General features: G+C 37.3%; 1 protein-coding gene across 1 annotated transcript; it reads right to left on the bottom strand.

The window, feature by feature from the left end:
- Nucleotides 1–8,914: 8,914 nt before the first annotated feature.
- LOC114138871 (solute carrier family 25 member 53) lies at nucleotides 8,915–12,192 on the bottom strand. The gene is made up of 2 exons (XM_028008318.1): nucleotides 12,106–12,192; nucleotides 8,915–10,863 (listed from the first exon to the last, which is right to left on the bottom strand). The coding sequence occupies exon 2, from the start codon at nucleotides 10,854–10,856 to the stop codon at nucleotides 9,981–9,983; it is 876 nt and encodes a 291-aa protein (XP_027864119.1). The 5' UTR covers nucleotides 10,857–10,863; nucleotides 12,106–12,192; the 3' UTR covers nucleotides 8,915–9,980.
- Between the last annotated feature and the right edge of the window lie 899 nt (nucleotides 12,193–13,091).

Genomic DNA, 13,091 nt, shown 5'->3' with positions numbered 1-13,091 from the left:
CAGTCTCCTGTTAATTCTTGGGCTGTCTTCCCCAGTAACTTAGTGCAGCATTGGATGAAACATGAATGGTTTTGGGTTGAGCACAGAAACTCTCTTACTTTTTATACACACGTTCTAATTACAAGCAATAAGGATGGCTACTGTTGATGGCCATTTCTGAGCCTGCAGGCCAAACTGTCCACATTTGTAAACTTTTCATTAGGATCATTTGGGATCATTTTCTTTTGCCATTATGATTAAATAAGGGCATACACAGTTGTTTATTGCCCAATTACAAACCATGAGTGACAGAAATGTTTTTATATCATTTGTATTGTCTGAAAAATAACCCAAAAGGGGCCCTAAGAGTGCCAAGAATGTATCCCCCATACTCTCACATCACTGCGACCAGGCTGTACTGTTGATACAACAGATGAAATGCGGGACTGATATCATACTTTGATGTTTTTGACAACATATTCTGACCCTTAAAAAAGCAACACATTATCTTCCAAGTAAGTTTAAGAACCAATAAGAAGCAAGTCTTTGACGTCACTCTAGAAAGGATTGTTTCTTAGTACTCAATCCTACCAGTGTGAATGCCACCATCCACAGAAAACAGGGAACGAATACTGAACCTTTGTAGCAAAGGCTAATATACGGAGATTATTGCTGTTGGTCATCCAGGACTGATCTACCAAGGGAAAAAAACAGAACATCTAAAGCACTGTAGAAGTCACCTGTCTCAATTGGCATATGTTTTCAGGATTCAAAACATGAATCCTGAAATAAGAAAAGAGAATGACTCAATGCCATTTTTGGTTAGGTGTTAGATGGAAGCTGAATCATTTAGGAATAAAATCTGTCTCCATGGCAGCTTTCCTCAACAGGTCTCTGTATTTCTGTCGGCTGCATTATTTCACGTCGGTGCGCTTTGCGCTGTTTCCAAGCTCAGAGAATTGTGACGCAGAGGTGAGAGGGAAGCAGAGCAAGCTGCTGCTGCGGAAATAATAAGATAGAAGCGAACATATATGTCACAGTTTGCGGGGCAGGTTCTGGTGCAGAATGGGAAAAGCAAACCGGTTCTGATCACATTAACACAATCAATGCTGATGCTCAGAGTGGCAGGTTCGTGGATTTGAGATATGGAGCGATTTTTAGGTTTAATTTGTATTAATGCTTGAATATTGTTTATTAAATGCCCCCTTAAAACCATTGAGCAGGAGTGAATCCAGGAAGTTTTTAAAGAGGGCTAATATGGGGCCAGTGATGATCTTCGGTTGTTGCACCAAACATAATGACTAAACTACAGTGTAAAATATGAAAACGGTAGAGACCACAATACCATCAAATAGGTACAAATCTGAGCCATACGAGTAAATTATCCTCCATGTTTAAAACATGTTCTATATGAGATACTTCCACATCCGCCAGTTTGGAAGACAGAGCTCAAAAGTTCTCTGTATGTCTATGAATTAATTTTTACTACACTTAAACAAGTCTAATCATTGTCGTTTTCACTGACACAGGTGACAGAGCACCCGCTTAAAGACACTTGTAAAAAATTTTATACTATCAGGTGTCCAACTAGAGCATTAAGGACTAAGAAAAAAGCTGTTTCAGCTAGCTATGTGGTATAAAGCTAATCTTGAAATTATTGTGAGGCTCTTTATGGTGATGAGTGTTGTTGCGCAACACCCCCCCCCCTCCTTTCTGTCTCTACTCTCTCACTCTCGTACTTCCTCTTCTGAGAGGGGAGATGTGCTACCAGCTCTCCGTCTAACGGGTACGTTGAGTTTCCTAAATCTGCTGGGATTTACCCTGTCCAGAACTGAAGTAAACTCTGTTTAAGCTGGTTTCGAGAAACGATTCGCCTGGTTATCTGACGGCCTACATGAGCTTTATGAGCTTTTTTTCTTAATGCTGCACTGGTTCGCCATCCCTGACCTAAAGTCTCTCAACCTCTCTGACAACTATTGCAGACTTGTAGCACTAGCTTAAAATTTCACACCTTGCGCTTTTGTCAGTGCTGTCTTCAATGAGTGTGGCGAATTTTGGTATCAAACAGCGACAGATTTGCCAGCCCTGTCTATACCCAGTCTATGGTATTCTGGGGTTTCTTCAGGACCTGGATGATGTGCTGCAGGTGATGGACCCATGAATTCTGCTTGGTGCCAAAAAGTCCTCAAAGTCTGACCATCATTCTGTGATCTTAAGCTAAAGAATTTAGATTGTTAGTTTTACAAAAAAAACAACCCAAAACAAACAATGATTCAAAGCACATGGCAAGTGCACCTTTCAATGTGTCAAAAAAAAGAGAGGCAACAAGGTTTTGGAATGGCCTAAGGTATGGACTTTGATTAATTTGAGATACTGTGACCTCAAACCAGAGGTCCATGTTCAAAAATCTCAGTTGATGTTGAATTAAAACAACCATGCAAAGTAGAGTGGGACAATTTTACTCCACAGTAATGTAAAATGACCAAAGTAGTTTGCATGGATGATTTGTCCTGTCATGTACTTGCATGCTGTGAGAAAAACATGCCCCAACAGAGATGGTGTGGAAAAACCCTGCACAAGTTTAAGCCATTTGCAAAAAGAGTCTGGGAGAAGAAATCAGTCTGGATGAATTCAGCAGAAACACAAACACAAGTTTGCTCTATTCTGTGTATTCCGTCATTTAGGAAGAACAGCAAATGCAACATTCACAAAATATGTCATTTAGAAATTAAAACTTAGATTGGAAAAACCAAGATAAAAATTGTTCTGCCAGCTCATATAGAAATATATTCTTAACCACTCTTCTGTCCCTGCAAGCCCAGACCTGTTGGTTGAGGGACCTTCATCAGAATGTTAACACAAAAACATAAATATTTTGATTCCAGCTCTTGCAAAGGAGATAACCGATGTTTTTAAGAAAAAAAATGTAAACAGAACATGCATCAACCCCAGGATTACCAAACAAGATTATGGAAGGCAAACCAAAACAGGTTTTAAATTGAATCCTGCACCATCTTATAACAGACAGTGACAATTTTGTATGAGATAATTATTTTTTAAATTATTTTACTAAAGTACTGTGAAAAATAAATCTCTGGTCATTGTGTGTTCTCAGTTTACTTGATATTTAGATCTAACAGAACATTTGGTTGAAAGTGTTGGAATGTATAAAATGTGAGGCATGTTTTGACAAAACTCTTATGGTTCTTGAATGATTACAACATCAGACATGGTAAAAGTGAATTTTGAACACAGTGACTCGTATTAGGCAAACCATTTGTCACGTTGATTTTTATTAAAACAAAAATATGTTTTTTTCCTTTATTCTTCTCTACATTTTTATTAAATGCACCATTTACAGGCATACTTTTGGTATTGGTATCAGTGAATTACGTCATTGCAGTACATTTGCATTTTCATTTTTGTTTAAGTATAAGTCCAACACTTACAATTTACTGCCTTCGGTTCAACACTGTGTAAAATCTTGAGGAAGAGCACAAGAAGCACCCATTACATTTAGTTTTAGATACAAGTTGGATTACATTGAGATTATTTAATCACTTTGAGCAACCTTTAAACCCATTTTCATTAAAACATGGCAGACAGCAGTAAAGATGGAGATGTAGAACTCTGAACTGGAAGACAAGCAAGGTGATCGAGAAGGACAGAAGGAGGAAGAAAAATCATGGCAGGAGTGTTTCAGTTGTTCCCCTCTTTCATGGCCTTTTTCTCTTCTTCAATTTCTGTGTGAGCACAAAAGACAGATTGATGAGAATTAAATCTTTAGAATGACTTTCAAACTGTAAAATACAAGATTACTGTCAAATATTTTGTTCACAACCTTCTATCAAAGAAGGTTTATGCAGGGTTGAAAGGAGAAACAGAAAAAAAAAATTATGTCAATGTGAAAACCGTTAGATTTTTCTGAAATGGAGGTCCTGTATCACAAATACATGCACTGCACACAGTAGTGATTGTGGATATGTGGTATAGGTTTATGGTATTTATAATACTCTAGAATTTCAACCAGTAGTAGAGTAGTAATGTTTATATAGCAACTCCCACAGCAGATGTTTCTCCACATAAATTTTCTGAACTGCATTCCAGTGTCAGATGTTTCAACCTCTCAGTTTCCAAAAATTATCAGGTGTGCGTGGAATACAGATGAAGAAGCACTCCTGTAAAATACCACAAACTAGCACTTCAATCTAAAACTGCCGTCCCAGTGTTTCCTGTCTTACTATGCACGCTGGTGCACTGGAAGAAGGTCTAATATAAGGAAATAAAATGGATTTTGAGGAACGTCAGGTTCTGTTCGGTCTTTGAAGCATACATTTCCATTCTGATGTACTGTCTTGCTGAATAGTAGATGCATACTGGGACCAATGGAATTAAATTTACTTTTGTTCATAAGGTTCAAATTGTGCATCAGGTGAGTTCTGAAGTACTGCAGAAGTAGTACTAAAAATATATTTACCTATTTTTTGGTTTTCATACAATATTTTCTATTTTATAGTTGTGGCCTTCCAGTAACCTTGAATACTTAAGTTACATATGTTGGTTTCTTCCTTCTAAACTTAATTTTAATAGTATTTTATCTGAAATTCAGGCAGTCAAAGTCAGAGCAACACAGGACAAATGAAATTGTGGGTACTGACTGAGAAGGGCTTGGTATTGACACACCTATTGGTGGAGAGCACAACCAGGGGTGTGTCAGAGGAAACAATGTCTTCTCAGATAAAATGAAAGACTAGCCAAACAGTCTTCTAGGGTATTATTTTTGTAATGAGTGTTTATTTAATAAAGCAAAAGTAAATGAGTTTGTTATTTTTCTTTTTTTGCCTCTAATAAATGCAAAGCAAAATGTAATACCGGTATAAAAAAAAATACAAAACAAACAAAAGAAAACAACTTCTGAAATTCTGTTATGGCTGTCATTACAGAAAGGCATAAAAAAAAACCTTTCCAAAGGTTTTTGTATGCCTTTCCAAAATTATCAGTGGTCCAAAGGGCCTATTTAACAGAATTTATGAAAGATAGGAACAGAAAGAAAAATCACGTAAAAGGTCATAATAAATTGTTACTATTTAAAGCGAGCTTTCAGAGATTGTGCTAAAAAATAATAATACAAAAATCTCATAAGAGCTGCCACTATCTGTTAGTCTAAATATAAGTTACTCATTCAGAAAAAAACAAAAAAAACTTTGCCTTCAGCTAATTATTACCAAAACTTTAAACCAACCACCAGGCATGAGCAGCATCTTCAATAACTGCCTGGAGGCACATAGAGTTATGAACATCCTTATTAAATAGTTTGCATTAATTACTCTAGTGTCTGTGGTCTTAAACTTTCCATCATCCTGTTTTAAAGGAGGACAGTAAATTAAATGATACCATTGTGCTACAGTGACCATAAATTTATCTTCCTCCTTTTATGAAGTGTTCCAGTAAGAAACTCATAAAATGAACATGTGCCAGCAGAGCCTCCTGTTTCCCCGCTTCCCCTGTGACCTACCAGTCTGGGCTAGATTTAGACTAAGAAAGAGGTAGATCAGCCTCTGGGCCTCTGGTGGCAAAGAATGAGCATTTTGAGACACTTTTCACATGTAAAAAGAGATCCTAAATGAATTACTCTCCTGTATTTACTGCTATGTAAAACAAAAGAAACAAAAAAACCCCAGTACATTTTCTCCTCGTACTTATCAAGAAATAAGGAAGCTCTTTGGGGTTATAAAATTTATAATAATTGTAAAAAGATAAAACAGGCACATATAAATGAATCACTGGCATAGTGCACTTGTGGGTGGCAATATGCATAGACATTTCGTAGAAAGGAGGGAGTTGCTCTCAGGTGGATGGGCGTGTACACTCTTCTGATCTGTGATGCAATGTTTGCCTCTCCTAAGGTTAGGAAGGGAGGAGTTGAAGCACAATGGAGCCAAGTAAAGAAAAGGTAACATTTGAAGCAGGTGTGGACAAGACCAACTTTTGTTAACCCAAGACTCTCACAACTCCCCCTCCGCTCCCCTTTCACTTTTAACACCTACCCTCCTTGGTTGGGAGTCGGTTTTTCTCTTCTGTGTTCGTCTTCTTGAGCTTCTGCTTGTTAAACTGCTCCACTTCTTGATTGACTGGGTTGTTGTCGCCCATTTTGGAAGAGTTCTGTGTGAAAAGAGGGGAATACGAATGCAAATATGAGGTGCATATGACAAGCAATCTGCAGCGCATGCCCATGCAGAGTGGGAAAAAAACTGAGTTACACCTAGGTTGAAAAAAAAATTCAATAGAGGTCTATTTTGAAGGCATAACACGTAGGCTAGTTAGATTTTATGCAAAACCATCAACAGAGAGCTTTTGTTAGGATTCGGTTCACACATTTCACTGTTACAGTGAGGTAAACTGGATGAGGAGGTAAAATGCTCACTGATTTGCATTTGTGTGTGGATATTAAAATGTGTAATTTGAAATGAGGTTAATACTTATTTCAGAAAAACTACACAAGTATTCATTGTGCATGCAAAATTAAAGGCACAACCTTTGTGGGATATTGCCAACCCACTAAAATCTTATCTGCATGACTAAATTCTGAGCCACATGAAATGTACAAACAAGCGGATGCACGATGCGACAAAACAATAGCATTAAGTGATTTATTAGTCAAGCTTCCCTTACAGTGAAGAATGCAGGAGTGTCAGCTTTAGCTGAACGGCATAACCGGGCAATTCGCATGCAAAAACAACACTGCTTTATAGTGGCCTACAGCAAAAATATTATATAACACCTGGCAAAGACTCGTGAGACCTCATAAACATAAAATAATTAATTTCAGATTACACTGATTCTGTATTTTCTTTTTTTTATAAGCCCAAAGTTTAATTTGCCAAATGATAGAAGTGGTAAAAAGGTGTTTTTACCTGGTACAGCGGTGCTCTGTGAGACGGTTCTCTCCAGGTAAGATGCGCTTGTGTGTAATCTGTGCAAAGCTCGGGGTTTAAATAGGAACAACACGCCCTTCTGCACGCCAACATGGACACTATTGCTCTGCTTCTCATTGGCTCCCACACATCCGAGGGAAGCAGTTCAACTGGACACGCGTCATATTACACTGTAGTATACTTCCACCAGCCGTCCTGTTATCACATTTTGTTGCTTAGATAAACCTTTTAAAAAAAATTAAAAAAATCTCCCCTACCTATTGCAAGAGAAACAAGGGCTTTTAGAATTGTACAATCGTACGTATTGTAATACGTACGATTGTAATGTTGAATCTTTTACAACATCTCCATCTAGTGGCCTGCATTTGACCTGACACCACTAGCCGATAATGGATGACAGAAAGAAAATGCAGCAATGCATAATTGATAAGATTAGTTTACTATTGCATCTTGATGAGGAAAAAAGCGAGCATGGTATATTGATCCGATACCAAGTGGTAGTGCTGGTTCACTGTTACACAGCACTTCAATACAGTGGCGGATCTTGCATAAATGCTGCCCTTATCATTTTGCACTTCACACACAACCAAACACACACCAACTCCCCAAAGTTTATGTAGGGAACATTAATATATATTTATGTAATTTTTTATAGCTATAAGAAAAGAATAAGAACAGAATAATATTGATTTAAACAGGTAGCTAAATAATATTTTGGACTAAGTATCCCTTCTTCACAAATGTTCTGTAATCACAGCAGAATGATTAGGTCAATCTTTGATCAGACCATTTTTGTGCTTTTCATTCTTGCTACAGTCTGTGGTAGTTCCAAAGCCAAGGAAATATTGAAAATACTGTAAATCTTTTAAAGAAAAGAAAAAAAGAGATATAAATCTCAAACCAAACAACCCGTTCACCTAAGATGTTTGTTGAGATATGACCTGTAAACATGTAAGAGATGATCAAATGGAGTCCAAACATAAAAACATATAAATAAATAATACACCAACAATTTAAAAACGGTCAAATCATAAACCACAAATCAGACACTATATCAGTGTTGTGCAGCATGGAGACCATCTGCAACAAAGTTTAATCCTTGAGCAGGACTGTGCTCTCAATGTGACAATAACCTAAAACATTCTAGTAAATCTAGCTAGTCTAAAGGGACTAGTCAAAGCCCAGATTTTGCTATTTCAGATATAGGGAGCAACACTCGCTATGAGAAGGTAGAGAAACCAAACTTCCTTCTCAGGTATAATATACACATTTTTGTAGATAATCTTTGTCTTATGAGTGAATCAATGTAGATTTTTGTTGTCTGTTTGCAGGTACATTTCTCTGTTTTTCCAGACTTAAAAAAATAGATCAGATTTTGAATTGTGATCATTTATTGATTAAAAAAAATATTTAATACTTAATGGGGTGTCCTAATTTTTCACAGAAATGTATAGCAAAGTATTTATGTCAGTCAGTGAAAAATGGCTGTCCTTTTTTTACAATATATGTAAATATGTAGTTTTATTTGTACTTCTACATGAAAACTGTAAATAAGGACTAAAGATTTTTTTAAAGGCCAACAGAGTTTATTATTCAAAAATCAGTTGAATGGTTTTCAGCACCTAAAAAGCCACCAACAACAACCATTGATACAAAATGCATAAAAATTAATCATTTAAGATTAATTTAAATTGACAATCTGGAAGACAATAAATAATTAAAAGGTCAAACTGACACAGTTGGTTTACAACATTATGATTTACTGTTAAGTTGTTTTTGTCTGGGTGCCTGTAAACCACGTCTTAAGCTGCTATCATACCAACAACAATAACATTACTTACAGGATAGTGTATACAAGTGTCTTGATATTGCGCTGCATGCAACATTGTCTTAATTGATGTCCAGTCAACATGCATTTAAAGGTAAACTCTTGATTCATTTTTCATTGATACAAATTATTTTTGGGGGATCTTCTGTTACCCATATGTGTCAATTTTTCTTAAATCAGAGGCTTTTTGTTGTACATTTGACGTTAAGTTACTGCATGGTTATCTGATCACATTTGTTCAATAAAGACACCGACTGTGTTCTCAAGCTAACCATTATATTAGTAAAAATGTCAGACTATATTGTTCACAAATATGTAACAGCATTGCAATGAGCACAAATTCCCATAAAAGTCAACAAGAACAAAGGCAGTTTTTTTTTAACCAGCACCATAATCTGCTTAAAACTTGAGGAACGTGAGAAATGTTCACCAAAGCTTCTTGGCAGTAATGATATTAGTTTGCATTGTTGCATATAGTTCATATTTGACATGCAGAACATCATTTTCTTTGTATTTCATTCATTCATAACAAATCAAGATTTCCCAGAGGTTGGAGCCACGTTGGTCCAAAAATAAATCCAATTTTTAATATTATACAACTCCAATGACAAAAAAAAAAAAATACTTAAAAAATTTTCTATGATGTTTCATCAACCATGTTTGCATTGGGTGGTTAAATACAAAGAAACTGATGATTATTTACACAGGAACTGGATCTAGAAGCTGGTGCTCCACCAATACACAGATACCTTGAACAAGACATTTAGCATTGTCAGTCAGAGTAACTGCAGAAAACTAAAGGAAGTGTAAAAAAACAAACAAAAAAAAAACAGTAAAATAACATTAATTTCAATTTCAAGTGAATGTTGTTTCACTTGCAATTAAAATAACATTCACTATTAAACTTTCCTATCCAAGAGTTATTTTGTTGAGAAATACTTTCAACATTTAATTCTCTGTACAAGTTGCACAAAGGTAAGCCACTGCATCAAACCTCAGTTTCCTGTGAAAACAATCATCAGCTTTCTTGCAAATAATGGCTCTAACACAGTCACAGGTCCAGGAGTAATTTTAACTGAGATATGGAACACCTGAGTTTTACTCTGACGAATCAGAATTTCTTCTGTAAGAAAGGCCTAGACTTCAAAAACCTACTAAATCAGAAGAACAAAGTCTTTTATTATATTTGCTCTTAATGAGAAGTAAGGTTGATGCAGAATAACTTTCAGCATCCACGTTCAGGAGGATCCTTTCTGTTGTCTGTCGTAAATAGCTGTGGTGATTCCCCACGTAATGCATGACCTTAGGATAACAAGGGTCCCTCCTCGATACAGCAGAACCAAGCTATGATTCCGAGATTTCCACAGCTGCCTCCAACATGCAATGACACCCTTAACCTCTCCTCCCACCTGTGCTTGCATATTTGCTACCAGCACAGACAGAGGGTACAGAGTCAAGCTGATTACCATCGAGGTCAGCGTTCCTGAGACGAATGAGGAGGTCATGGGAGAGAGTCCCTGTCCCGCCACAACGGCACACACAGGCCCCTTCATGCCAAAATACAGGGAGCTGCCGAGGGCGTTGCGGGCTGCGATGGGCAGGAAGGCTCTGTAATAGCCCTGACTTATCCTTTCTACTTTCAATTTCATGAGAACACTCCTCAAGGACGGTAGATGCTTGTCATTGTGGCCATTCTGCAGCACATTCTGAACTCGCTCGAATGGGGTGAAGACCACAGCTTCCACAATACCTGCCCCAAATCCAGCCAGAGCAGGTAGGGCAGCGGCCGAGGTGGTGGTTGACAGGGAAAGTTGACGGAGGAGTGTGTCCTGGAGGCCGAAGAGAAGCGTGCCATTCAGGGTCCGCATCAGGAGTGGTGGAACCATGCCCCTATAGAGCTTTAGAGGACCCTCTTTATAGAGCTGTCCCACCGCCTGCTGCACTGAGGCGTTGTGGATCTGTTGACGGAAAATGGTCTTGTAGACGGGAAAAACAAATACGGTGGGGACCGTTGACAGCAAGCTGGAGGTTCCTCCGTGTAAGTAGGTTTGAAGGCGAATGATTGTGTTCTGAGGGCCTTCATCCCCTTGTTGGTGATCAGGGCTTCCTGCCATCCCTGAGCTTGGAAAATTAAATTTGCAAATCGTGTTAGTCTTGCACTGATATGAGACGAGCTCAGCAGAAAACACAATATTTATACACCGATTCTATAAAATAAAATCCAAAATTAAAAATAAAAAAAACATAAGGAAGCAATTGGGACAAAATTTTTGTCATCTCAAATAAACAATCGTATTAATAATTTAGACATTGTGTTTCCCTGGGTCGAAGATATTAAATAACATACAGGCCCATTTATTCCACTCACAGCCCACTAGACTGGACAAGATTCATTTTATCACCACAAATCATGTAACAAGGAGTGGCACCAAAAGGATGAAGTCTCCATAACAAGCCTTGCATGCTGTCAATTGTATGACAATAAGTATAACAGGCATGCACTCAGCAGTGATGATTATCAGGAATAAAGACATTTGTAGAAATATACTGCATTTATAAGTTACTCTTTAGAAAGGATAAATAGCATTTCTCATTCTAGTATTTTTTCTGAAATACTAGAATTATACGGCTTAAAATCTTTGGAACTGCAAGTCTGCTGTAATTTACATGCACAAGTGAAACTTGTATGGTTACAGCCGTAGTTTCCAATCCTGATTTTCAGGCCCCTTGACCTACAGATGTTAGGTCTCTGTTCCAGGTGAGCTGGAACAGAGTCACCTGATTCAAATGATTGCATGATTTCCTCTACATGTCATCTAGTGCTGCTGAAGCCTGTTAATCACCCTTTCATTAAAGTTAGGTGTATGGCAACAAGCCAGGAGCCACCTTAGTTACGAAGGAGAAGAGAAGCTTGATGACCAGGGTTGGGAACAACTGGTTGTAGCCCAGCTTCCGTCTGAATTCACCCCTGGTGATGAGTGCTCCCCTTTCCTGTTTTATCAATTGATTCTCTTAGTTTTTTAATCAATCTAAACACATACTTCAAAAAGTAAATATCGTTAAAGGTAACGTACAATACAGAAACGTATATTTAAAGATTTTGAATTGTGGGCAAAAGAAAGAAAAAACCCCATCACGTTAAGTTGCATGTCATGTGCATGAAACAAAACTGCTTTCATTTTTTATGAACGCGCTCACAGTCGTCAGTCACACAAAAGATGGTAGTGGCTAAATGTGCTCTCAGTTAAATCCTGTACCGTTATTTTTATTTTTATTTTTAAATTAAGGCCGAAACAAACGTCTGTTTCACTTCCAGTGGACAAATTTTAATATTTCAGCATTTGAAAACAGAAAGAGACTTACCGTTTCTATATGAGGCGCGGCTTTAAAAAATAACAAGATGCTCGAGGTTTAATCCGCCGGTGTCTCTGGACCGCCCACCTCGATTTACGGATTGGTTACGTCACCAATCAGTCAATTACATCATCGCGTAATTCACCAGCGTGAGACACAAGATTTGTGTTAATCTAAACCTTTTTAACTGCCTTATGATGTAGCCGTGGAGAATGATTGCATTTGCTTGCTTTAGATATTTTACATAACAGTGCCGACAAACTATTAAGGTAATCTAAATGGTAAATTATCAGCAGCCCCGTTTAAGAGCTCTAGAAAATAATGCCTAATATATGGCAGGCCATTTAAACATAAAATCGACTTCACCATACACTCCAGATGTCCGATGACTAGACATATTTATTATTTTTTGAAGACACAAAATGCCTGTTCGAGTCATTTCTAATTACATAATTACATTCTGACTAATATAAATTATGTCAGGTTTAGTTGCAGTCCTATGGAGACTTCAGTTCCAGATTTACAATGAATATCTGTGAATATCTGTGAATTACTGATATATCATCAATTAAATTATGACTAAAGAAAACTTGAGATATCTCCTTTTGATTCTAATTAGTCATAATTCTAATTAGAGATATCTTAGATTTGACTAGTGGAAATTAACTTGCAGATATATTAAAAGCAAAAAATTGCTATGTAAAACTAACTTAGAGATAAATATATCAAAAATAGATTTTTGATAATCCATCATTTTCAGATTGGGAATGGGTTGACAGTATAGCAGCTTCTCAAATTTTAAGTGCAATGAGTACAGTGTGCGTATCGGAAAAGAATGCATAGAAAATTCCTTGGAGATTTTAAGGTTCAGGAAGTTTGCATTCTCTGCATATTCCAAACTAATGAGTTCTTTCTGCATTGTAGCATTGTCTGACAGTTTTGTGCACACCCAAGATTCTGCAGGCAGCTGTTTGGACAGTTCATACGCAGGGAGG

The sequence above is a fragment of the Xiphophorus couchianus genome, chromosome 23 (assembly GCF_001444195.1).
Source record: "Xiphophorus couchianus chromosome 23, X_couchianus-1.0, whole genome shotgun sequence".
In the NCBI taxonomy this organism is placed as follows: domain Eukaryota; kingdom Metazoa; phylum Chordata; class Actinopteri; order Cyprinodontiformes; family Poeciliidae; genus Xiphophorus; species Xiphophorus couchianus.
Note: the sequence above shows the minus strand (reverse complement) of the source record. Positions and strands in the feature narration are given on the sequence as shown.